A 27,685-nucleotide genomic window follows, 5' to 3' on the forward strand; every position below is an offset into this window, starting at 1 on the left:
TTTAATTTTGAAACAGGGATTCACTAAGTTATAGAGCACCTCACTAAGTTGCTAAGGGTGGCTTTGAATATGCGATCCTCCTGCCTCAGCCTGCCCAGTACTAGGATTAGAAGTGTGCTACCACATCTGGCTCTAATCTGTCATTTCAACTAAATTTTCAAGGACTCTGATTGCCTTTTATTTTTCTTTCCTAGCTCTTCTTTTTATGTCCTTTCATTGTTTCTAAAAACCATTCTGGGTTTTCTTTTAACAGATTGCTAGTTTTTCTTGACCTCATCTCCTGTCTAGGAATATTTGAGACGTTAGTATTGAGGTATATGAGGGGGCAACAAAATTGTGAGGAGAAATGCCACATTTAGAATATAAAATGTAAAGCTGAGCATGATGGCACATGCCTGAAATCTCAGTACTCGGGAGGCTGGAGCAGGCGATCGCCGGTTCAAAGACAGTCTCTGCAGTGTAGCGAGACTGTTTTGAAAATGGAAAATAAAAATGGCTGGGGTTGTAGCTTGGAGGTAGAATATCCCTGTGTTCAGCATTCAGTACCACAAAAATAAATAAGTAAATAAATGAATAAACAGAATATAAAATGTAAATAAGAGACCTGACTGGATAAGATAAAATACAGTGCCTAGATCTGGTGCAGGAAAGCCTTTTTTCAGTAAGTCCTATAAATACTAGCATTGCCTGTATTTACTTTCCACTAGTTTTTTTTTTAACTAGTAATGTTTTTTTAATTATTAAAATTAATTAAAATTATAAGTTATTTGATTATTATTATAAAATAAAAATTTAAAATAAATTTATTTTTAGATGAAAATAAAAAACCAGTTTATTTGGTCACAACCCTGGATAACACAATGGAAGATCTGTTAACATTGGAATATGTGAAGGTGAGCAGTTTTGCTTGACAGTCAAGTGTGTTGCTAGATTTTTATAATATTCAGTTTAATCCTTATGCTGATGTAATCCCAGTAACTCATATTAGCGGCACTCAGAGGTAATACTGGTCTCATTGTTCTGTGTTGTATAGTTGCGATTTGTAAATAATTCATGTGTAACTAGCCTGTGTTCTGAGTAGGAAGTCCTTGCAGGTTGATGCCTGCACACCTTTATTGAAAAAGAAACAAATTTTCTGGTTTTGATGGAATTTATTGCAATATATGATGCAAGGTGATAATTTTACTTCATTTTTCATGACTAGCTGAAGTTACCTGACTTTTCTGATGTCAGTGACTGTTTTCTATTCTTATTGATTTATACTCTCTTTTCTGTGAAGTTTTTCTATCCACTATAGTGTATTTAGGGCTTATTCCATGTTTTCATTGACATTTTTCTTTTTTGTGGTGCTGGGAATTGAACCCAGGGGCATTCTACCTCCGCAATACAACCCTACACACCCATTTTATTTTTTTATTTGGAAACAAGGTCTTGCTAAGTTGATATGAGCCTCACTGAATTGGTGAGGCTGGTGATTCTCCTGTCTCAGCCTCCCAAGAACTAGGATTACAGGCCTGCACCACCATGCCTGGCTGACATTATGTTTATGTAAGTACTACACCGATGTTGTAACTACTGAAGAGTAATGCCAGAAAATCATTTTATTGCTTTCACGATCATTTTTGCTTGCTGTAGATATTTTAATAGTTTCATCATTATGTTTGCATTAGCTTTTAGATAATAAAAGTGTTCTAGGTCTAAAGAAAAGGAATGGAAAAATGTGGTATGCACACACACAGTGGAATACTATTCAAAAGGGGAGGAAATTCTGTCATTTGCAATAACGAGGATGAATCTGAAGGATATTATGCAAAGTGATATAATCCAGACACTGAAAGACAAATACTGCATGGTCTCACACATGGATTCTAATAAAGTTGATTTGTAGAAATAGAAGAATGGTGCCTACAAGAGGCTGGGGTTGACAGGAAAGGAAGAAATTAGGGGATCTGTTGATAGAAAGGTTCAGATAGAAGAAATAAGTGATATCTATTGCACAACAGAATAACTAGTCATTAATAATGTATATTTCAGAAAACTAAGTGTGTATTTCATATATCTTGCTATAAAAATGATGGGTTTTTGAATTGATGGATATACAAGTTGGCTTTATTTAGTCATTCTACATTGTATACATATATCAAAACATCACACATTACACCATCAATGTATACAATTATGATTTGTTAAGAAAAATCATATAAACAATAAGTTTTAGAAAAAATGGTATTTGGATACTCAGACAATTCTGTCAAAAATTTTGTTTTTAAATACAAAGAGATAGGAGGAACCACAGAGTTGTTGATGACTGATAATACCTAGCATTTCTTTTATTGATAATAAGGATGCAACTATATAACATTTATTGAATACTTATGTGCTAGAAAAGTCCATTTACCAGATTTTTAAGTTCTAGTAAAGCATTCGCTTTGTTCTAGTAAAGCAGTTGCTTCTTTAGGTAAATATATGTGTTTATCTACAATACATAATATATGTAATTTCTTTATATACACACAATCCTGAAAAATTATATAGATGTATATTATGTATAACAAGTAATTATAAATATATACACATGTCATTCTAAGATGTTCTAACAGATTTGTGTTCTGTTTGAATAGGCTGAAAAAAACGTACCTAACTTGAAAAGTACCTATAACAATGTTTTACAACTGATTAAGGTATGAGGGGACAATACTTTAAAAACTGAATATTATGAATTGTATCTTTAATCCCACAAAGCATAATGCCTTATAAAGTCCTTTTGTATCAACTTTTTAATCAACTTTTTTCTTTAGGTGAATTTCTCCTCTTTGGATATTCATTTACATACAGAAGCACTTCTGAATACAATAAATTATATTAATAATATCTTTCCGCAATCAGTGGAAAAATCAACCTCAATGACTGCTGCAGAGACTGAAGATAAGGGGGATGTTGTTAAGAAAATAGGTATTTTTAAAAATTCAACCTAATTTTTTTTACAAATATCAATAAATTTCGGTTCTGGACTTATTATAATTTAATTGAAAATATTATAAGTTATATTTTCTACAGAATTCTGTTGCCTAGACTAATACCCACAAGGATTCATTGTATAACAGGTTAATTTTAGAAAATAATGGAAAAGGCAAAGGAAAGAGATTACTGCTGAAGTAAAATTGTTTACAATTGATTTTAGATGAAAATTATATAGAAGTATTTGATTTACATTAATATTCATGCATTTAATGGCATTAGTGTAAATTAAAATGCAACTATCAAAATTTGAGTAGTATTAGAAGTGTGTGTGTGTGTGTGTGTGTGTGTGTGTGTGTGTGTGTATTTGGCAGTGTTGAAAATTGAAACCAGAGCGTTTTACATAATAGGCAAACACTCTGTCACCTGAGCTACATCCCCAGCCCTGCTCAAAGGATATTTTTAATCACAGTACTGGTTGAGCATCTCTAATTAAAAAATAAGAAACTTGAAATTCTCCCAAATCTGAAACTTTTTTAAGTATCATGTTGGTGGTCAATAAGTTTTTTATTTTAAAACACTTAATATTTTTAAATTTTATTTTGATTAGGAATGTCCAACCTGTTACTTTTTTTAAAATTTTTTTACTGCTGCACTGTATTCATACATCATAATGGGATACAAAAAAACTTCTGTAGACATACATGCACACATTGCCCAGTTAGCCCCTACCTCATTCCCACCCCATTCCATCCCCATCCCTCCTTCCCATGCTTGGCTTAGTGGTTGACATCTAGTATTATAGCAATTTATCCAAAATTAAAAATGATAATCTCAAAATAACAGTTTCATTAGTCTGATACCAAGCTTTTGAAGACTTAAAGATAACAGTTCAATATTTCTTTTTGCTTTCTTTCCTACCAGAGAATATTTTTTTTTTTTAGGTGAAACTATCATACATTTATTTATTTATTTTTCAGAAAAGATCTATCCTAATACGGAATATGGACTCTAGATACCCAAAACGATCTCGAAAAAGAACAAAGCTAGAAGATGTATATTTTCTGATTTCAAACCATATAAAGCTACAATAATTGAAACAGTGTAGTACTGTTCTAAAGGCAGATATATAAACCATTGGAGTTAAATAAAAGCCTAGAGCTAAATTCTTTCATATATTGTCAAGTTATTTTTGACAAGGTTTCCACGAACATTTGGTGGTGGAAATAATAATATTTTAACTAAATTCATTAATTACATCCTTTATCTCTTTTTGGCTCTCTCTGAATTCTTTTCCAAACACCTCTATTATTTCTACAGTTATTTTCCTGATTTGATCTTCTAGAAATCTCTGAATTTCTGTTTTATCAGGTTCTGATGTTGTGGGATTGTGGACATTCATTGTTCCATTGTTATTTCTCTTTCCCATGATTTTGGAAGTTTGTGCCTTCTCTGGGTTCTTCCCTTGGGTCACTACAACTTCACTTAAGGTGCTCTGGATCTCGAGTCTGTGGTATCTCAGTCCCCACTACTCCTTTACTGGGTTGTGTCGCAGAGTCTCAGATCCAGGGAGTCAATCGAGGCTGCTTTAGACCATGGGGGTGGGGGGTGCCAGGTTGGGCATTCTCCTATGGTGTACTATGTCTGCCACCGCCACTCCCCCATCGGTCAAGTCCCTGGGAGTGTAGTACTGGGATTTCTCCTCTAGGGGCTGCAATTTGACTCACTGTTGTTGAGTGTGCTGATGGAGCTGTAGTGGACTCGGTGAATTTGCTGCTGCTGCCGCTAGTGGCAATATGGCGCCACAGTCATGCCCTCGGCCGTGAGGCTGGCATATTTCTTCTCTGTTTATGAGCTCCGCTCTGAATCCCTGCAGTGTGTGCTGAGCACAGCCCCTACGAGCTTTAGATGCCTCCTGCGCCGAAAAATCTGCCGAATTCCACCCGGCTGTTCCGCAGCGACTCACCTCGGCTCGCTGTTCGCCTCTCCTCTCTGGAGCCTGGTGGGCTGTTGGGTATGTTGGTCTGGTGCCATCCAGTGAATTCGCCGCTGCCGCCGGCAGTAAGGCGCCACTGCCGCGTCCTCGGGCGTGAGGCCGGTGTATCTCCTCTGTGGCTCTGAGCTCCGTTCTGAGTCCCCCTTCTTTCTGGGGCCTGGTGCTGCAAGGGAAGATAGTGCCCGCGCCGCTCCGCGCTGCGGCTCCGGCCGTAGCACTGTGGTCTGGTTTCTTTCTGGTGTCTCGTTTTTCCAGCCCTCTTTTTCTCTGTTCCTTGTAATTACCTTTTTTGTTTCTCTGGTGATAGTGTTTTCTGGCTATGAAAGGCGCTGATTTTGTGGTAATAGAGATTGGTCGTTAGTGGGGCTCGTAAGCACTGCTTTCCTCGTCGCCATCTTCCCGGATGTCCTGTTATTTTTTAAAAGCAGTAAAAATTTGTAATTCTGATGATGGGTATCTCCTAGTAATTTTTTGCCTCAAAAGATTTGTAGCGCTGGGCTTGATGACACACACTTATAATTCTGCATTGGGAGGCGGAGAATGGAGGATCCGGGTTCACAGATAGCCTCAGCTACTTAGTGAGGCCATTTATAACTCAGTGAGACCCTGTTTCAAAAATAGAAAAAAACGACTAAAAACTAGGGCTGGGGGTCTGGCTTGGAGGTACAGTTTCCCCTGGGTTCCATCCTTGGTACCGGAAAAAAAAAAATGTATCTTATATAACCAGTTTCTTAGTTTCATGATTACTCTCCTCTTGGAACAGTGTTTCATTTTGTCTGTTTATTTGCTTCTGTTTTCATTGGATATGATTAGATTGATCAATTTAGTAGGGAATATCTTACCTTGCTATTTTTTTTTTTTTGTTTGCTTTATTTTTGGTATTGGGGGGGGATTGAACCCAGGAACATTCTGCCTCTGAGCTACTATCCCTGTTTTGTTTTTTATTATTTTGAAACAGTGTCTCACTATGTTGCTGAGGCTGGATTTGAACCTGCAGTTTTCCTGTCTCAGCCTCCCAAGTGAGGAATATATATGTGCCACTGTACCTACTTGAATTTTTCTAATGCTATCATTATTTGTAATGAGGTTTCAGTTACTTTGCAAGTATAGAGTAACTGCCAAAAGTTTCCTTATGTTTTACCATACAATTTTTTTTTTGTAGCTTTTAAAGTATCCATGCACGAAGATATTATTACCTTGCGGGTATTAGCAGAATTATCATGTTTACGGATTTTTATTCAAGATCAGAAACGTAACATTTCTGAAATTAAGATTGAAGGTAATAAAATCTTATAAAATAAATCTAATAAACTACTATATGAAAGAGAATGCAATTAGTTATTTTATTCCCCTAGGGCTTGATTCCGAGATGATAATGAGACCTTTGGTAACTGAAATAAATGCAAAGCTAAGGAATATAATTGTTTTGGATTCTGATATAAAGGCTGTATACAAAAAGGTAAGAATTTGCTTTAATTAAGTAGCAATACATTATTAAATATGATTGTCCTTTAGAGTGGTCATACTTATCATTAGACAATTAAATTTTATGTGGTGTGGCTTAAGTATGGGTTTTGGAATCTGGAAAAATTGGTTTCTTATTTTATCTTTGCTCCTTAGTAGTTGTGTAACCCTTAGTAATTACCTAATCTCAGTTATTATTTCTTTATTTGTCAAAATAAGATTATGATATCTTGGAATATCATAATCTTGCCTGGCGTGGTGGCGCACGCTTGTAATCCCTGCACTTGGGAGGCTGAGACAGGAGGATAGCGCAGGTTCGAAGCCAGCCTCAGCTACTTAGTGAGGCTCTCAGCAACTTAGTGAGACCCTGTTTCCAAAAAATATATAAAATGGGTCTGGGAGTATAGCCCGGAGGTAGAAAGCCTCTGGGTTCCACCCCCAGTACCACCAAAAAAAAAAAGAATATCATAATCTTATATCATGATAAGTAATGTTCCTGAAAAAAAGTATTTTTTTGGGGGGGAGTAGTAAATTTCTGTATTTCATTTTTTTGTTCTTTTTAAAATACATTAATTCTTATAATGCATTTTAGGTACCAATATCAGAAAAATCCGAGATTTTTAAGGAAGCTTATTTATTTCCATGGCTGATTACTAATATAGTTGTTATAATGTTAAAAAATGGGGTCCTTCGTACTGAATAATTAAGGTTGAAGAGTAGATATTTTGTTATTGGGTATAAAATAGATTTTTGGACTAAACACTTTTATGAAGTTGGACTAATAATTCCTGAGTAATGAGGTGTCCAGGTAGGTCGGTATATTGAAGAGAGTGAAGAGAATATCAAACAGTAGGATAAGGAGAACCTCAAGTTGAGTCAGGAAACTTAGTGAAACCCTGTTTCCAAATAAAAAATAAAATAGGACTAGGAGTGTAGCTCAGAGTTATAATGCCCTAGGCTCAGTCCTCAGCACCACATATGCACACTGGGCCGTACGTACCTCGCTAACTTGATTTCTTGATCTACAATGGGAGCTGCCACCACTAGTTTGAAAAACCTTACAGTGAATGTTCTAGTAAAGCAGTTAGAATTGTTTACTGCCTCATTTGTACTGGCTTGAATAAGTGGAAATTTTACAATTATATGTATATGTTTTATTATTTTTTGCTTCATTTCTTTTTTTCCTGAAGGCCTATCACTTCAAAAATGGATTGTAATAATTGGAATTTTCTCTCATTTAAGGCTGTTTATATCACTGGAAAAGAAGTTTTCAGCTTCAAAATGGTTTCTTACATGAATGCAACTGCTGGTTCAGCATACACAGATATGAATGTGGTTGACATTCAGGTTAACTTAACTGTTGGTTGCATTGAAGTGGTTTTTGTCACAAAATTTCTATATACTGTATTGGTAAGTTTTTGTTTGTTTGTTTGTTTGTTTTTTTTGTGTGTGTGTGTGTCTGGAGAGGGAACCCAGGGGCATTCAACATCTGAGCTACCTGTCCTATTTTTTTTTTTTTTTTTTGGTGGTACTGGGGTTCCTGGAAGCCCTTCTACCTCCGGGCTACACTCCCAGACCCATTTTATATTTTTTATTTAGAAACAGGGTCTCCTAAGCCAGCGCGCGCGGCTGGCTTCGAACCTGCGCGATCCTCCTGTCTCCGCCTCCCAAGCGCGGGGATTACAAGCGTGCGCCACCACGCCCGGCTTTTTTTTTGAAACAAGGTCTCTCTAAGTTGCGGAGGGCCTCACTGAGTAGCTGGGGCTGTTCTGTGAACCACGATCCTCCTGTTTCAGCCTCCCAAGTACTGGTATTACAAGCATGCACCACTGTGCCTGGCTTATTAGTTAGTATTTTAATAAATTTTTTTATATACTTGTTGGAAATAGTTTGCTATATGTCAAACATGGATGAACAGTTTAAGAAAATTCCTTGGTCGATTTTCTTCCTATTTTTTAAATAAGTCAGCCACATTTGCACACACCCCAGTACTTGGGAGCTGAGACAACAAGATCACAGTAGCTCAGAGGCAAAATGCCCTTGGGTTCAGTCCGCAGTACCAAAAAAAAAATAGAATAATTTTCTGGGTACCATTTATCATAGTGATGGAAATGTGTGGTACCAATTTCTAAATGGTTATATTTTAGTTAATTGAAATGTATATTTTTATGTAGTAACATTAAAGTATATAATATGTATCATATAATATGCAGTATATATATTCATTGAAACCATTACTTTATATACCATTAGCTTAAATATTTGTTTTGCCTGACTTCAGGCTCTGATTAAAAATTACCAAACATAGTTAAAGTTTGTTTTGGCTATTAAGAAAATGATATTCTTGAATTCATTCTAATTATGAATCTATAACATTTAATTATATATTTCACTATAATTATGGATAGTGGAGACTTATGGGACTTAAATTAATCCATGTATGACTTCACCCTAAGTCTTCTGAGTTTTTAGCTCTGCTTTTCATAGTTTTTCTTTTTTTTTCTTTTCTGTTTTACCTCTGCTGTCAGCTCTTTTTTTTTTTTTTTTTTTGTTGTTGTTGTTAAACCTGTCACTATGATAAAACTGTTTTCTCTTAAAATGTCTTTTAAGTTCTGGTGTATAAGCTAGATAGTGAAATCTAAGGATGCAAATAGAATAATTATGCAAAGTATGGCAGTTTTAAGCAAGAAATTCATGTATTTACTTGAACATATTTGTGGGTATGGAGCCCTCTTTTTATATCTTTTTGTGATCTTTCAAATTGAAGTTACTGTGCAGTTTTTCTATAGCAAAGAAATAGTTTTTGACAAAAATTAAAGATGAACAAGTGGCGGTACACACTTGTAATCCCAGCATTCAGGAGACTGAGACAGGAGGATCACGGTTCACAGACAGCCTCAGCCACTAAGGTTCTTTCCAAATCAGTGAGACCCTGTTTCAAGATAAAAGAATAAAAAATAGGGCTGAGGGTGGAGTTCGGAGGTAGAATTCCCTGGGTCCCACCCCCAATATACAAAACAAAACAAACAAAAAAAGTATTCTTTGTCTAGTTTACTTTTGTTGATCAAAAACTGATGTCAGTGAACCCTCTTGTGATAGTCCTAGAATTACTGGAAATGTTACTTTTTTCAGAACATGAAAATTAAGTATTAACTCAGGTAGTTATATGTATTTTTTTTAATCAATATATTTCTTTGTTTCTTAATTTTTACAGCAGTAAATTATGATATAATATGCAGCCACTTTTAATAAGTATTTTCTAGTTGTACAAAGTAAAAGTTTTTCTTATGGAATAAATTTATGAACAATACATATTTAATAAATGATTCATGGCAATGTTGCAAATAAAATTCTTTCATTTTTAAAGGCCTTTATAGATAATTTCCAAGCAGCTAAACAAGCCTTCACTGAAGCAACTGTGCAGGCGGCAGGAATGGCTGCTACTGGTGTAAAAGAATTGGCACAAAGGAGCTCCCGATTGGCATTGGATGTTAACATCAAAGCCCCCGTGGTGGTCATCCCACAGTCTCCAGTTTCTGAAAATGTTTTTGTTGCTGATTTTGGACTAATTACAATGAGAAATACATTCATTATAATACCAGAGAGCAAGAGTAATCCTCCACCTGTTATGGACTTGATAACCATAAAGCTGAGTGAGATGAGACTATACAGGTAAGTGTATCACAAGTATATCTCTATATAATGCATTCCCTATGGGGATGGAGCCCTGAGACATACCCCCCCAGCCCTATCCCAGCCCTATTTTTTTTTTTTTTTTTTTGAAACAGGGTCTCACTGAGTTGCAAAGTAGTAGCTGAGGCTGTGGACAAACCATGATCCTCCTGTCTCAGCCTACCCAATGCTAGGATTACAAGTGTGTGCCACCACATCCAGCTAATTCCTCAGCTGTATACCATTAATTGTAGATTGCAAGCATTTATATGTATGTAAGTATAGTGCCATTCCTTTATACATCCATGAAATGGTTTGGTTTCAGAAATTCTGAGAGATTTCTGATGATTCCTACATTTCTCTGTCATTGAGTGAACAAGAACTAAAATTATGCAGTCATATCATTGTACCCTAGTTTAAGGGTTAGTTGTCAATTAAAATATAACTGCATTATTGAAAAGTGATCCTTTGATATTGTTACTTTAAAGTGCAACAGAGGAGGCTTCTGCTTCACATTGTCCTTGAAGGGGTTTGGTGACTTACTGTTCTTTACTTGTGAACATCAGTCCTCCTTACATAAGTGCTTGAAAAGGCACTGGTTCAACTTTTACATTGTAAATATTCAGCTATTTTAACGCCCACACCCAGAAATTTTATATAGTATAACTTTGTTCCATACAAAGTAGTAAGGAGATGTGGTGTTCTGCTATATTCCTAAATATGTGTATTAAAATGTTCTTATAAGCCAGGTGTGGTGGCACACACATGTAATCCTAGTGCGGAGACAGGAAGATTGCAGGTTCACTGCCAGCCTCAGCTACTTAGGAAGGCCCTCTGCACCTTAGTGAGACCATTTCAAACTAAAGAATAAAAAAAATAGGGCTGGTAGAAAGCTCCTTGGTTCAGTCCCAATACCACACACACAAAAAACGTTTTTATAATGAAGTCATAGATAATCTTTGTTTACTGATTATTTGGATAATTCTTATCCTAAGAATTTATGTACAGTTTTATTTTTGTCATTTTTATCATATTGTAAATCCTATTTTTTTTTTTTTTGGTGGTACTGGGGTTCCTGGACGCCCTTCTACCTCCAGGCTACACTCCCAGACCTATTTTTATATTTTTTATTTGGAAACAGGGTCTCCTAAGCCAGTGTGCGTGGCTGGCTTCGAACCTACGCGATCCTCCTGTCTCTGCATCCCAAGCGCGGGGATTACAAGCGTGCGCCACCACGCCCGGCTTGTAAATCCTATTTTAAAAATGCATTTCTCAGCGAAATTCACCAAAGTTTTAGTGGGACAGAACATCTTTCATGTTGATATCTGAACATGTGATAGAATTTACTTTTCTCTTGACGTAAAAATTATTTCTACTGTTTTATATAAAAGTGTATAAATTAATCTTTTTTCTCTGTTAAGTACATATGAAACACTTCAAAAAAATTTTATTTCTTTTTATAGATCCCAATTTATTAATGATACATACCAGGAATCACTGGATCTGTTACTGCCATTAAATCTTGAAGTGATTGTTGAGCGAAATTTATCCTGGGATTGGTACCAGGAAGTTCCTTGTTTTAATGTAAATGCTCAGCTAAAACCCATGGAGGTAACTTTCTGGCTACGTTTTAGTTTCTGTTTTGTTTGGTGAAAAATATTACATGGGGACACTAGGAATATTTTAGATAGGCTTTTTTGTGCTTTTATTGGTACATTATAGTCTCACATCATAATGTAAATTACATTGACAGTGACACATACATACACACACTGCACTTGGTGCTGCCTTCCCATTTTCCTCCCTCCCAATACAGAGTACCTAGATTGACGTTGGTATATATTCACATGTATACACAGGTCAGAATTGAAATGGTAGCTGATTAACTGAGAATTTATTTAAATCTCTTCATTTTTTAAACAAATACTTGAATACCAGCTCTTTGGTAGATATTGGAGATAAAGTGACAAAGATGATATGACATCTTTTCTTACTTTATAGAATTTACCAGTCTAAGGAAAGGAGAGGTTGATGATGATGGTTTTCTGGAATTTGCAGTTAGATAGTAAAAATAATAAAAACATTTGGTTTTAATTAAAATAGTTTACAGATTGTGATAACTTCCTTGAAGGAAAAATGGCATTTAATTAGATATGTTAATAGAGAATTAGCAGAGATTTCTAGGCTGGAAATAATAATTTGGGAGTCATCAGCATATGGTAAGTAAAGCAATAGACATGAGGAGTAACCTAGGGAAAGTATATAAACAACGTTCTAGAAGAAGGGAAAGGTTGAAGATGAAAATGGCAGTTGTCATCACCTGTCAGTTGGCATTGCTTCATAAATCTCAAATGTAACACAAGTTCTTATTTTCCCCTCTTGACTGAATAAAAATCAAAACTGTATCACATTCCTTAAGTCAAAATCATTTTCAGATTTTAAAACCTAGTGTCAGCTGAAAGTCTTTCAGCTCCTTTTTGTTTGTTTTTAAATATACTCTTATTTGTTCATAATGTCATACATGCAAACTGCTTGGTGGGCTTCTCCCCAATTCCCTCCTCATCCTCCCCCCTTCTCCCATACATGATAGGAGATTGCATTAGTATTCTCACTTTTTTTTTTTTTTGGTACTGGGAATTGAATGTATTCTGCCTCTGAACTACACCCCTAGCCTTTTTTTTGTTGTTGTTCTTATTTTGAAACAGGGTCTTGCTAAATTCCTGAGGCCCTTCCTATGTAGCTGAGACTGGTCTGGAACCTGTGATACTCCTGTCTCAGCTTCCCAAGTACTGGGATTTCAAGAGTGCACCACGAGCTAGGGATGGTGGTGCATGCTTGTAGTCCCAGCATTCGGAATCGCGGTTCGCGGACAGCCTCAGCTACTTAGTGAGGCCCTCTGCAACTCAGTGAGACCTGGTTTCAAAATAAAGAATAAAAAATAGGGCAGGAGGTATAGCTCAAAGTCAAATGCCACTGGGTTCCAGCCCCAGACATGAAAATAAAAAAAGAGTACACCACAACACCCCATGTTAGCTCTCAGTATATATAAGATTATATAGATGCTTTAACTTATAGGATTGGAGATGAAGGTATCTTCTTAAAAATTTGAAGCATCTTTATATTAATATGACAGCAGATAGAAATATACAAATAAATAGTAAGTTCTACCCAGCATGCTCAGGAAATTCTCACACTAATGGACTGTAATTAGGCATATTTTGTGGGCAACTGCTTCTCTCATTCTTCCCCAAGGAAGGATGTATAAATTTAGAATGTTCATGTGATGCTGTATTATCCCCTGCAAATACCTGGATGCCTGGACTTCCTGGGAGGAAGTTGATTCTTCCCCTCTCTGAATTTACCTGAGTAGTTTGTAGCTACTGCAGCCCAGTCCAGACCTTACATATTTGGTGCCCCTGGGACTTCATCCTGTGTGTCAGGGAGAGGCTGGAGTCCAGTAAGTTAGTCTAATGCTTCCAGACAAGGTGCAGCACCTTGTCATTTCTGGCCTGTAGGGTGTTCAGGGTCTGTGCACACAGCCTTCCCTGACCTGTAGGCGCCACAGATGAGCAGTCCTTGCATCCTTACAGTTCTTTCAGCTTCTTCCACTTAGCTACTGAGAAGAATGAAAAGTGATGATTAAAATCAGTATTAGAAGGTTGGACGTGGTGGCGCACGCTTGTAATCCCCGCACTTGGGAGGCTGAGACAGGAGGATTGCGCAGGTTTGTAGCCAGCCTCCACTGGCTTAAGAGACCCTGTTTCCAAATAAAAAAAATATAAAATAGGTCTGGGAGTGTAGCCCGGAGTAGAAGGCCCCTGGTTCCATCCCCATACCACCACCAAAAAAAAAAAAAAAAATCAGTATTTGAAGGATATTAAGTATATGTACTAATTGAAAGATATAGTTTAGATATTATAATACTAAAATCAGTTTACGAATTTATATGAACCCCACTAACTTTTCAATGCTTGCTCCATAATAATCACAAAATAAATGTCATGATTAAAAGAAGGAATGAAAGTTAAAATATAAAACACATATTGCATGGGCAAGGTATACATGGATTTAATATTAAAATCTAGATTCATATTTTATCTGAAGTGTGGTCAAGAACCCTGGTGCAAATAAAACCGTTAAATTTTGTGATATTAAAATGATCACTTTGGGCTTATAACAACTAGAAGTAACAGTTCTGGCAAATTTAGAAGTAAGCAAAAACAGTTTAACAAAATGGTCTTGACTATATCAATATAAAACTCATTGATCTTTTTTACATTATTGCAGTTATATTAGTCAGAGGAGTCTCCAGAGAAAGAGAAACACTACAGAGGGTATGTGGAAGCAGGAGGGAGAGATTTATTTTAGGGAATTGGTGCAAGGTTTGGTGTGGGCTGATAGAGGACACAGGGAAAGGCTAGTGATACAGCAGTCTAAATGCAGTCTCCTAGCAGAGTTCTTCTTTGGAGGAGGTCATTCTTTTCTCTAGTGAATGCCTTCAAGTGATTGGATGAGGCCCACCCACAGTATGGGGGTCATCTGATTTTCTCCGAGCTTACTGATTTAAATGTATAATTGTGTCTAAAAGATGCCTTTAATACTAGTGGCAATCTTAATATCCTGTATAGGGGAGGGGTGGAATGGGAAGGGATCTAGAGGAAAACCTACCAAGTGTTGTGTGCATATATGTCACTATCCCTAAGAACTATGTTATGATGTGAGACTTTAATACATCAATAAGAGTATATAAAAATAAAACATATCTTATGGAAACATCTAGAATAGTGTTTGGCAGGTATCTAGCTACAGTGACCAAACCAAGGTGACATATACCTCTTAAGTTGTAAACTATTGGTTTTAGGCTAATTTCAAAACGTGGGCATTGAATGAATTCTTTTAGTATGTGTGAACTTAAGTGTGTTACTTAACTGTTTAGCTTGCTCTTTTTTTCATTTAATTTTTTTATTGGTGTATTATAGTCATACATCTTAATGGAGTACAAGATGGTAGAGGCATACATGCACACATCACTCAATTAGCCCTTACTGTTTTCTCCCCCTCCTTCTCATGTTTGGCTTAGTGATTGACTTTGATATGTTTGTGAATGTACATCATGTACATAGCTTTATTTTCTTACAAAATCAGGATTGTATTCTCTACTCCTATTTTTGTGAGGTTTAAATAAAAGCATTTATGTTAAACACATTGTGAACAATTTTTCATTATATAAGTGTATTTAGTTATTTTATATTTATAAAAATGAGATGCTTACTAAGCATGAGTTCAAAGTGGCTAGATGACTACTTAAAGATGAAAGTTTGTTTTAAAGGTTTGAAAGTACTGGAGTACTTGGTACATTCATAAGAAATAGTTATTGATGTTCAGAGATGAATTGATGTTGGCATCTAATATTTCACAAGCGAATATAAACCACATGATCACTTAGAAATGGAATGTTCAGTTAGTAAACACCTTTAATGTATTAGAGATTGGTTTTGTAGAGAGCTAAAATCAAAGTTTTTCATTTTTCCCACGGAATTTTAAATACAGGTAGTAGGGTGTTAAAAAGAAGTCTTTTCTTCTTTTTTTGTGTATTCTCATTTTTCAAAAATCTTATTTTATAACAGTTCATTCTTAGTCAAGAAGATATAACAACTATTTTTAAAACGTTGTATGGCAACATATGGTATGAAGAAGGTGTTACTTCCTCTCCTGCTGTAATTAAGGACCAGAGCAGCAATACTAGTGGAGCCACTAATGCTTCACAACATACAGGAGGTATGTTTTAATTTAGCCTCCAGTTTCCTCTCCCTCACTCTCTCCCTTTCTCATTCCATCTTCTTTCCCCACTCTTCTCTCTTTTCTCCTGTCTCTTTTCTCCTTTTCTTTCTCCTTTCTTCCCTCCCTTTCTCTAGTTTTTGGTAAAACAGAATTTACAAATCTCTTTCTAATCAGCTAATTCCATCTCAACATTTCTAAATTATCTATGCTATTAGTCATTGTTTTGATTTATTTCTGTGGATCATAGTTCTTAGTCCTATTGTAAGAAAAATCATTGATATTTATTGTCATTTCTAAACTTCCTTATCAGTCCTTATTCACTACCCCCCACATCCCTAGTACAGTTTATAGCTCAGATGAAATATTTCATATTAATATTAGAAATACTAAAATAGAAGTGTGATGAAAAGATGATCATTATTGATGATGGTTTTGAAGAGGGATGGGTGGGTGGGTGGATGGATGGATGGATGGATGATAGAGTAGAATTAACCGTGACTTAGAGGCTTTCCCCAGCATTGGGTTAAAAGTGTTAAGTGTGGTTTAGCTGGTTTCTGAATTCAGCAGCGGCACATGGAAATCAGTTAGGACCACTATGATGATTTTGCTGCACAGGAATAAAGTTATCCTCATTCTAGATTTCAGGAATCCCCAAACTTACCTACCTGAAAGTGAAGCCTACTAATCCACAATTTCCACATTTTGCAAAAACTCTGAGATATTATACAACTTTACCACCTTGGAGAATCCTAAAAGAGAGACAACCCTTCACTCATAGAACTACAGAAAACCCCATCCTTACTTACTAAATTAATCAATGCAGTTTTTTTGTTGTTAAGTAAAAAATCGTAAGATGTGAAGAAAATCATGACACAAGCATGAAAGAAATGAAGATATATACAGTAGTGATTTCTGAATGAAACAAATAATTGCCTGAACAGAAAAGTAAGCAAGCAAATAAACAAAACCAAAATTTGATATTCTAAGAGGATTTTGCTAAGAGAAGATAATATAAGAAAGGGATCCTGCCAGGACCAGCAGCTTTCTAAAGATAGAAAAGAGTTCTTGAAAACCAAAAATAAGGTTGCTAAATTTTTGAAACAAAAACACTAACCATAAGGTCTTAATGTAAGGATTGAGTTGTATCATTTGATTGAGGTAATATTCCATGATGTAGAGGGGGGAAAAAAGTCCAAAAACCCAGGGATGGAAATGAGGTAAAATTTAAGAGGATACTTCAGTTGAGAATGCTCAACAGAATAACAGGTACTGTAGGAGAAATAACTGCTGGGGTCCAGCCCTAGCAAGAGTCGGGGGTCCCCAAGCGGTGGGGTGAGGAGTCAGCGAAGTACGGTGGAGCACACAGACACAATGAAGAGTGAAGCTGCTCTCTATTTTCCATTTTTGCTCTCTCCAGCATCATAAACACACACACACACACACACACACACACACACACACACACACACAGCTTTAGTTATTTGCCATGCCTTCTTCCCAGTCCTTTTTTTTTTTTTTTTTTTTGGTGGTACTGGGGTTCCTGGAAGCCCTTCTACCTCCGGGCTACACTCCCAGACCTATTTTTACATTTTTATTTGGAAACAGGGTCTCCTAAGCCAGCGCGCGGGGCTAGCTTCGAACCTGCGCGATCCTCCTGTCTCTGCCTCCCAAGCGCGGGGATTACAAGCGTGCGCCACCACGCCCGGCCACCCAGTCCTTTTTTATACTTTCTTTTTTGGCTACATTCTACTCTTAAAATTTTTTTCAGAATTAATACAGCAGTAAATATACAAAGAACTAATACATCAAGGCAAGGTGACAAACGGCCAGTTTCTTTTTAAGGGAACATTTCCTCTTACAAGCAACCAAGGAAAATATCAGAATTTTATTATTAACTACTAATGTAATATCATAATGATATCCTATAATAAGCATTAAACTTTGATTGATATACATCATTTTTTTTTTTAATCAGTAGTCACTACTAAGTAGAGGAGCATTTTGTACTTTCCCATGTCCCAAGGCTGTGCCTGGTACCCATCTAGTCTGTGCTGTCCACATCCCCAGTGTACTACCAGGGCGTAGGGTTACTGGGGAGTCAGCAGGCACTCTACCATAGCCTACCTCTGATTACATATGCTGGCTACCCAGAACTCATCAAAGTCAGTCACTAAACATGAGAAGGAGGGCAGGGAGGGAATGGGGTAGAAAGTGGGGAAGGGTTAAACGAGTGATGTGTGCATGTATGCCTCCACCATCTTGTACTACATTATGATAATGACTACAATGCACTAATTAAAAAATTAAAATAAAAACATTAATGTATTTCATCAGATTAACAGAGTAAAGGAGGGAATTCAGTCACCTATTCATGTAAAAAAATTAGAAGGACATATCTAAGAGGCATACTTAACTGCAAAATGTTGAAAGTTTTCCCTGAGGAAGGATTAAGCAGGAGCCCCCAGTTGTCCTTCCTGTCTGACGTTCTTCCACTGGAGGGACTGACACTGACAGAGCAGAGAGCAGGGTAAATGGGACTGGAATGAGGAAGCGAGCCTGCTGCTGCTTTCTCAGACAGCTTGGTTGACTGCATAGAAAACCCTAAGCAGGCTTCCTAGAATTGGTAAGGGAATTTAAAATATATCTTTTATCAGTAACTGTTGGAAAAATTTTTGAAAATACTATTTGCAGTAACATAAGAAATCATACTTGCGAAGATTTTAACAAAAATCATTTAAGACCTTTACACAATGACTTAATTATATGGAGAGGTATATTGTGTTTGGGGGTTGGGAAAAATATCAATTTTGTTACCAGTTCTCATCATACTGTTTTATAGATTAAACATAATCTCAGTCAGACTTTGTTTTAATAGAAATTAAAAATTTGCTTTTGCAATTTATATGGAAATGCTAAGGACCAAGAATAGTCAAAAAACAACATTGTGAAAAACCTACTGGGTGTGGTGGTACATGCTTGTAATCTCAGGATCTGGGGTTCTAAGCCAAGAGGATCACAGGTTTTTGGATAGACAGTGTAAGCAACTTAACAAGGCCCTGTTTCCCAATAAAAAGTAATACAGGGCTAAGGGTATAGCTCGGAGGTAGAATACCCCTGGGTTCAATCCCAAGTACCAAAAAAGAATGAGTACATATACACAGAATGATTCATTTATGGAGTTTGTATTTGGAAACAATCTAAATATTTGTCAGTAGGAGACTAAACCAGTTTTAGAGTGTGTGAATACAAGATACAAGAAAGAATGCACTACTGATGTGTACAGCAACATGGATGAATTTCAGAAACATGTTGACTGAAAGAAGCAAAACTTTTGGGTTGGAAGGCATAGTACAATCTGTATTATTCCATTTGTACAGAATTTAAGGACAGACTAATGTATAGTGATTGAAATTATAATAATACAGATATTGGGGATTGGAAGGAAAAAGGAATACAAGGGAAATTTCTGGAAGGATGTAAATGTTCTGTACCTTAATTGGAGTTTTGGTTACATAGATGCATGCAGTTTATCAAATCTCATTACATTGTTTAGATAAGATCTATATAAACAATGAAATAATTGTATTTTATCTCTATTAGAAGTAAAATAAACTGCCTTGGCATGGTGGTACTCATCTCTTGCGTTGGGTAGAGTAAGAATTAGAAATTGCTGTGTTTTCATTAAAAGATCATTTAATGTATATCATGTGCATATAATACTTTGGAAATTGACATATAGAAAACAAAGAATTTTGAGTCCTGACTAGCAGAACAGTTTTTAAAGTGACATTAAAAAGTATCTTGCTTAATCTTAGTTTTTTTCTTCTTCTTCTTCTTCTTTTTTTTTTTTTTTTTTTGTGTGTGTGTGTGTTTGTGTCTGTATGTGGTATTTGGGATTAACCCCAGAGGCATTCTACCCCTGAGAAACACCCTCAGTGATATTTTATTACTTATTTTGAGACAAGGTCTCAGTAAGTTGCAGAGGGCCTCACTAAGTTGCTGAGGTTGGCATGTGATCCTCAAATCTCAGTTTATCAAGTACTGACATCACATCCAGCTTTGATCCTAGGTTTTTAAAGTAAAATTTGAATACTAAACTATATATTTAAGCATCTCATTTATTTGCATTATATTTATATTCAGTATATATTTAATACAAGCTGTTTTACTTAATTTCTAATACAAACCCAGTGGTTACATATATACACATGTGAGTGTGTGTGTGTGTTTGTGTGTATGTGTTTTGCGGGTGTGGGGATGGAACCTAGAGGCATTCGACCTCCAAGCTACACCCCCTGCCCACTTTTTTATTCTTTATTTTGAAACAGGGTCTCATTGATTGCGGAGGGCCTCACTTAGTAGCAGAGGCTGTCCGCAAACCATGATCCTTAAGTTTCAGCCTCCCAAATGCTGGGATTACAAGCATGTGCCACCACGCCCGGCTGTGTGTGTATCTTTATTGGTGTATTGTAACCGTATATTACGATTAGTGTTATGGAAACATGCACATAGCATCTGGTAATTTTCCCTCTAATTCCATCAAATTATTCCCTTTCTTTCCCCACTCTTAATATTGAAATTGAGCTGGGTATGGTGGCACATGCTTGAAATCTCAGTATTTGGGAAGCTGAGACAAGAGGGTCTCAAGTTTGAAGCAACTTAGGGCCTTTGCAACTTACTGAGATCTTGTTTCCAAAAAAAAAAAATAGGGCTAGAAGTGTAGCTCAGAGGTAAAACGCCCCTGATTCAATCCTCAGTACCAAAAACAAAACAAGAAAAATAATATTGAAATTGGTATCGATAGCTTCACAAATGTATATAGAATTCTTTCAACTGTTTCCTTCGTCAAGCTTCCTCTTTTCCCCCGACTCCCTCCCCAGGTCTCCTACTACTCGTAGGGTCTCTCTCATTTATTTGAAGTTTCTTTTGTTTTCCAGTTTCTCTGTAGCTTCCACATACATATGAGCAAAAACATATGACTTTTATTTTCGGAGACTGACTGATCTCACTTAGCATAATATTCTCTAGTATTATCTGTTTTTCTGTAAATGACATGATTTCTTTATGGTTGCATAAAATTCCTGCATAAATGCCAGTTTCATAACCCATTCATCTCTTGATGAGCACCTGATGTATGGTTCCATAGTCAGGCTATTGTGAATTGTGCTGCTATAAACACGAATATGCATTTATCACCGTAACGTTGTGACTTCGGTTCCTTTGGAATGAAACCCAGGAGTGGTATAGCTGGGTAATACAGTGGTTTCATACCTGGTCTTTTGAGAAACCTCCAAATTGATCTCCAAAGCAGTTGTACTAATTTACAATCCCATCAACAGTATATAAGGGTTCTTATCCCCACATCATCAGCAGCATTTACTAGTGTTTGTAATCTTGCCATTGAATTGGAGTTAGATGGATCTCAAGTGTAGTTTTGATTTACATTTTCCTGATTACTAATGATTTGGAGTACTTTTTTATATATTTATTGGCTATTTGTCTTTTTTTTTTTGCCATACTGGGGATTGAATCCAGGGGTATTCTACTTCTGAGCTATATCCCCAATTCTATTTTTTATTCTTTATTTTGAAACAGGGTCTCACAAAGTTGCATGGGCCCTCACTAAGTAGCTGAGGCTGGCAAAGAACCTACAATCCTCCTGTCTCAGCCTCCCAAGTTATAGGATCACAGACAAACATCACTACCCTTGTCTTGCATTTCTTATTTTGAGAAGTATCTATTCAGATCTATTGTCCAATTTTTGATCGAGTTATTTGTCTCTAGTGTTTAAGTTCTTTGTGTATTATATTAATCCTCTATGAGAGAAGTAGTTGGTAAACTTTTCTCTCATTCTGTAAGCCCTCTTGAGATCCTTGATCATTTATTTTGTTGTACAGAAGCTTTTTAATCTGATGCTCTTTTTATTGATTTTTGTTTTTATTTCCCGAGCTTTGGGCGTCTTACTGAGGGAGTCTCCACCGGTTCCTATATTTTAGTATTGCAAGGTCTCTGGTCTAATTTCTAGATCTTTTATCCACTTTGAGTTGATGCTTATGCAGTGTGAGAGGTTGAGGTCTAATTCCATTTTGGTACATATGGATAACCTATTTCCCAGCACCGTTTGTTGAAAAGACTTTCTTTTCCAGCATATGGTTTTGGCATTTTTGTCAAAGATTAACTGGCTTTACGTGTGAGGGCTTCTTTTTGTATCTTCTGTCAGTATATGTTGGAGAGGTGGTCCTATGCTTTCTTCCAGTAATTGCAAAGTCTCTTGTCTAATTTCTAGGTCTTACTCATCTTGAGTTGACTCTTGTGCTGGGTGAGAGATTAGGATCTAAATCCAATCTTCTATATATGAATAACCAGTTTTCCCAGTACCATTTGTTTAAAAGGCTCAAAGTCAATCACTAAGCCAAATATGAGTAGGAGGGGGGAAGAGAGGAGGGATTGGAGTAGGATTGGGGAAGAGCTAAATGAGTGCTGTGTGTACATGTATGCCTCTACCATCTTGTATTTCATTAAGATGTATGACTACAATGCACCAAAAATTTTTTTAAAAAGGATGTCTTTGTGACACTGTATGCAAAAGCATACAGTGTCACCTTTGTAAAAAAAAAAATCAATTAGTTGTAAGGATTTGTTTCTGCATCTTTATTTCATTGGTCTGTGTGTCTGTCTCTGTGCCAATACAATTTTGTTTATATTACTGTAGCTCTGTGGTATAATTTGAAATCAAGTATTGTAATGCCTTTAGCATGGTTCTTATTGCTGAGAATTGCTTTGGCCTTTCTGGCTCTTTTGTTTTTCTATAAGAATTTTAGGACTTTTTTTTTCTAGTTCTTTGAGGAATGGCACTGAAATTTAAATACTAAATTGGAATACTAAAACATGGATTAGGTACTTTATTTCTTATGTATTTAATATGTGCATTTTACTTAATCTCCAAAACAAATTCAGTTCTATTATTTCTATATTATAATAGAAAGTGCTAGGAGTAAACAGAAGCACTGAGTGTTTAATTACTATTCACAATTTATTATGGAAGGAATCCTAAGCCTGGAGTGCCGTATCTGAACTTCCTAATCTTTTTAATTTTTTGAATCTCAGCTTCATTCATGTTAAATCTGTTTCAGGATTGTTATAATGAACTACTTTTCATATTCTTTTCTCTTATTCAATAACTTTAATTTTTTAAGGAACAACTGTGCTTACCTCTGCTGTCGTGGAAGTACATTCACCTGCTTCTCAAGTTAAGACAACACTGAATATGAGTTTCAGAACTGATTATCTCACCATGGTACTATATAGTCCAGGTCCCGAACAGGTAAATTGAAGAAGGAAAAAAAGTTTTATTTGTGAAAAATTACATGGTTGAATATTTGTTAAATAACAGTTTTTAGTGTTTTTATGTATATTTTATAGCTTCTCTGAGAAAAAATGGTTGATCATTTTACTCTAATAATTTCTATTTTTAAATGAGATATCTTTCATGTAGGTAATAATATGAAAAAGAAATTGTATTTTTTTGGCTTTTCATTAGAAAGCCCTTTGAAAATAAAGAATATTGGAGCTGGGTTGTAGCTTAGAGGTAGAGTACATGCTTAGCTTGCACAGAGCCCTGGGATTAGCCTCAGTACTCCCCCAAAAAAGAATTTTGATATTTTATATAAGCAGATGTGATAATTTATCATAGTATTTATCATAAAATATACTTTAAACTTGTGTTTTTATGTAATTTTTTCTTTGAATTTTTTTCCATAGGCTTTTACAGATGTCCGTGATCCTTCTCTGAAACTTGCTGAATTTAAATTGGAGAATATTATAAGTACATTAAAAATGCATACAGATGACTCAGCATTTTCTTCTTTCTCATTAAAAAACTGTATTTTAGATGATAAGAGACCTCATGTCCAGAAAGCAACTCCTAGGTATGTGTTACAAATTTTCACTTGAGAAATGGCTAATATCTCTTATAGAACTTAGCTCCAAAACTGCATTTCACTTTCTGGAAAATCTTCAGATTTTCAAAGCTTCAATTCCCTCAAGTGGTAGTACTCATTTATTTATTTATTTATTTATTTTTTTTGTGTGTGTGTGGTACTGGGGGTGGAACCCAGAGGCTCCCTACCTCCAGGCTATACTCCCAGACCTATTTTATATTTGGAAACAGGGTCTCACTAAGTTGCTGAGAACCTCACTAAGTAGCTAAGGCTGGCTTTGAACCTGTCCTCCTGTCTCAGCCTCTCAAGCGCAGGGATTACAAGTGTGCGCCACCACTCTCAGCTCTCATTTAATTTTTAAAATGCTACTTGGTCATAGTGGATAGATGATAGATTAGTTGCAAAAATAGAGATAATTAGTGAAGTTAAATGAGAATACGTATGAAACATTGAGAAGAAAGCATGTTGACATTCAAAACTCATGATAATTTTTAAAAATTTTTATTGGTGCAGCCTGGTGTGGTAGCACATTCTTGTAATTCCAGCATTTGGTAGGCTGAGACAGGAAGATCATGGTTTGCAAACAGCCTCAACTCCCTAGTGAAGCCCTATTTCAAAATAAAGAATAAAAAATAGGGTTAGGGTTGCAGGGTAGTTCAGAGGTAGAATGCCCCTGGGTTTCATCCCCAATACCACAGAAAAATAAATTTATTGGTGCATTGTAGTCATACATCTTAATGGAGTAAAGATGGTAGAGGCATACATGCACACATCTCTCATTTAGCCCTTCCCCAATTCCTACCCCATTCCTTCCCCCTCCCTGCTTCTCACGTTTGGCTTAGTGATTGACTTTGATATTTGTGAATGTACATCATTATGTTGTCTTATTTGCTCCTCTATGGTTTCTCTTTTTTCATCACAAGTTCCTTCTATGCTTCTTTTTCTTCCTAGCTTCCATATATTAGGGAGAGCAACGGATTTTTTTACTTTTTGTGACTTTTACTTTTTATCTCACTTAGCATAATGTTCTCCAGTTCTGTTCATTTCCCCGCAAATAACATAATTTTGTTCTCTTTATGGCTGAGTAAATTCCATTGTGTACCTATTGAGTAGCTTTGTAATCCATACTTTGGCAATGGTAAATTATGCAGCTATGAACATAGATATGCTTGTTTTAGTTTGATAGTTTGGTTTATTGCTGGATCATATGGTAGGTTCATTCCCATTCTTCTGAAGATCCTCTATAATGTTTTCCAGAGTGGTTGCACTAATTTGCAGTCCCACCAACAGCATATTAGTTTCCATCTCTCCACATCCTCACCACCATTTGTTGTTGTTTGTGTTTTGAATGATTGCCCTTCTAGTTGGAATAGGTGAAATCTCAGAGTAGTTTTGATCTGTATCTCTCTGATTGCTAATGGATACTGAACATTATTTCTTACATTTATTGGCCATTTGAATTTCTTCTTTTGTAAAGTGTCTATGTGGTTCACTTGCTTATTTTTTGATTGGGTTATTTTCTTAGTGGTGAGTTTCTTGAATTCTCTGTATATTCTAGATCTTAGTCCTCTACTGGAGAAATAGTTGTCAAAATTTTTCTCCCATTCTGTTGGCTCTCTGGTGAGGTTCTTGATAGCGTCCTTTGCTGTACAGAGCTCTTCAATTTCATGTAGTCCTCCTTTTAATTTCTTGTGCCTTTGGGGTCTTATGGAGAAAGTTTTTACTTGTGCCTATATGTTGAAATGTTGGACCTCTGCTCTCTTCAAGGAGCTGCAAGATCTCTGGTCTGATTTCCAAGTCTTTGATCCATCTTGAATTAACTCTTGTGCAGGGTGAGAAAGTGGGGTTATTTCCATTTTTCTGCATATGGTTAACCAGTTTTGCCAACACCATTTGTTGAAGAGGCTATCTTTTTTTTGTGTGTGTGTGGTACTGGAGATGGAACCCAGGGGCCTTCTACATCTGGGCTACACTCCCAGACCTATTTTTATTTTATTTGGAAACAGGGTCTCTTAAGCCAGCTGAGAATGGCTTCGAACCTGTGTGATCCTCCTGTCTCAGCCTCCCAAGCGCGGGGATTACAAGCGTGCGCCACCACGCCCAGCAAGGCTATATTTTTTCCAGTGTATGTTGCTGAAGTATGCCCAATCTCGTCTGATAATTTTTTTAAACCTAAATTTTCTTTTATATTTATTTTTAAAAATTTTTTATAGGTGCACTGTATTCATACATCATAATGGGATAAAAATCTTGGGTAGACATACATGCACACATCACCCATTTAGCCCCTACCCAATCTCCACACCATTCCCTCCCCATCCCTCCTTCCCATGCTTGGCTTATTGATTGACATCTAATATTATAGCAATTTATCCAAAATTAACAATGATAATCTTACATAACAGGTTCATTTGTCTGATATCAAGCTTTTGATCACTTAGAGATAACATTTCAGTATTTCTTTTTGCTTTCTTTCTTACCAGAGGATATTTATTTCTTTTTTTTAAAATGTGAAACTATCATACATTTATTCATTTATTTTTCAGAAAAAAATCTATCCTAACATGAAATATGAACTCTAAATGTACATTTTTCTGATTTCAAACCTTATAAAGCTACAATAATTGAAACAGTATAGTACTGCTATAAAGGCAGATATATAAACCAGTGGAGTAAAATAAAAAGCCTATAAATAAATTCTTCCATATATGGTCAAGTTACTTTTGACAAGGTTTCTAAGAACATTTGGTGAAGGAAATAATAGTCTTTTCACTAAATATTGTTGAAAAATACTAATTACATGAAAAAAAATATAATTGGACCTTTACCTAACAGCATATACAAATATTAACTCAAAATAGATAAAAGACCTAAATGTAAATCTTAAGACTATAAACTTTTAGAAGAAAACCAAATTGGCAGTGATTTCTTGGATATGATTTCAAAGGCACAGGCAACAAAAGAATAAACAAACAAACTTCCTAAAAATATAAAAATATTGTACATCCAAAGACAATGTAAACAGAGTTAAAAGTTACTGATAAAATGGGATAAAATATTTCCAAATGCTATATCTGAAGGTATATTAATATTCCAAATAGAAATCCTAAAAATTAGCAACAATAAAAGCAAACAGTACAATTTAGAAATAGGTAAAAGACTAAAGTAAAAAATGAATCTCCAAAGATTTTTATATAACCAATAAACACATGAATATTACTCATTATCATAATATAACTAATCATTAAGGAAATACAAATAAAAACTATAGTGAAATACTACTTCACATTTGTTAGGATGGCAGCTTAACATGAATTACCTTGCTCCAGCCCTTTACCTTGATTTTGTTACTCTTTTTACTTGTAAAGTGTGTTTCTTGTAAGCAGCAGATGGATGGATTCTGGTTTTTAATCCATTTTGCCACTTTATGACTTTTTCTTGGGGAATTGAGGCCATTTACATTCAGTGTGATGATTTTCTTTTTTTATTGGTGCACTGTATTCATGCATCATAGTGGGATACAAACTTTTGTAGACATACATGCACACATCGCCCAGTCAGCCCCCACCCGATCCCCACCCCATTCCCTCCTCATCCCTCCTTCCCATGTTTGGCTTAGTGGTTGACATCTAGTATTATAGCAATTTATCCAAAATTAAAAATGATAATCTCACATAACAGTTTCATTTGTCTGATACCAAGCTTTTGATAACTTAAAGATAACATTTCAATATTTCTTTTTGCTTTCTTTCTTACCAGAGAATATTTTTTTTCTTTTCTTTTTTTTTTAGGTGAAACTATCATACATTTATATGTTTATTTTTCAGAAAAAAAATCTATCCTAATATAGAATATGGACTCTAGATACCCAAAA

The 27,685-nt window shown here is 35.7% G+C and overlaps 1 protein-coding gene across 1 annotated transcript in view; it reads left to right on the forward strand.

Annotated features, from left to right (window-relative positions):
* Positions 1-27,685, forward strand: part of VPS13A (vacuolar protein sorting 13 homolog A) — a gene marked incomplete at both ends in the record, with an annotated part of 250,174 nt that overhangs the window by 96,083 nt on the left and 126,406 nt on the right. The window contains 11 exon segments of the mRNA XM_080708999.1: positions 814-893; positions 2,622-2,681; positions 2,799-2,952; positions 6,117-6,233; positions 6,310-6,413; positions 7,661-7,828; positions 9,786-10,090; positions 11,554-11,701; positions 15,718-15,868; positions 23,068-23,195; positions 23,633-23,799. Coding sequence (XP_080565125.1) covers positions 814-893; positions 2,622-2,681; positions 2,799-2,952; positions 6,117-6,233; positions 6,310-6,413; positions 7,661-7,828; positions 9,786-10,090; positions 11,554-11,701; positions 15,718-15,868; positions 23,068-23,195; positions 23,633-23,799 — 1,582 coding nt within the window.

This window comes from Muscardinus avellanarius (assembly GCF_963383645.1).
Source record: "Muscardinus avellanarius genome assembly, chromosome: 13".
In the NCBI taxonomy this organism is placed as follows: Eukaryota; Metazoa; Chordata; class Mammalia; order Rodentia; family Gliridae; genus Muscardinus; species Muscardinus avellanarius.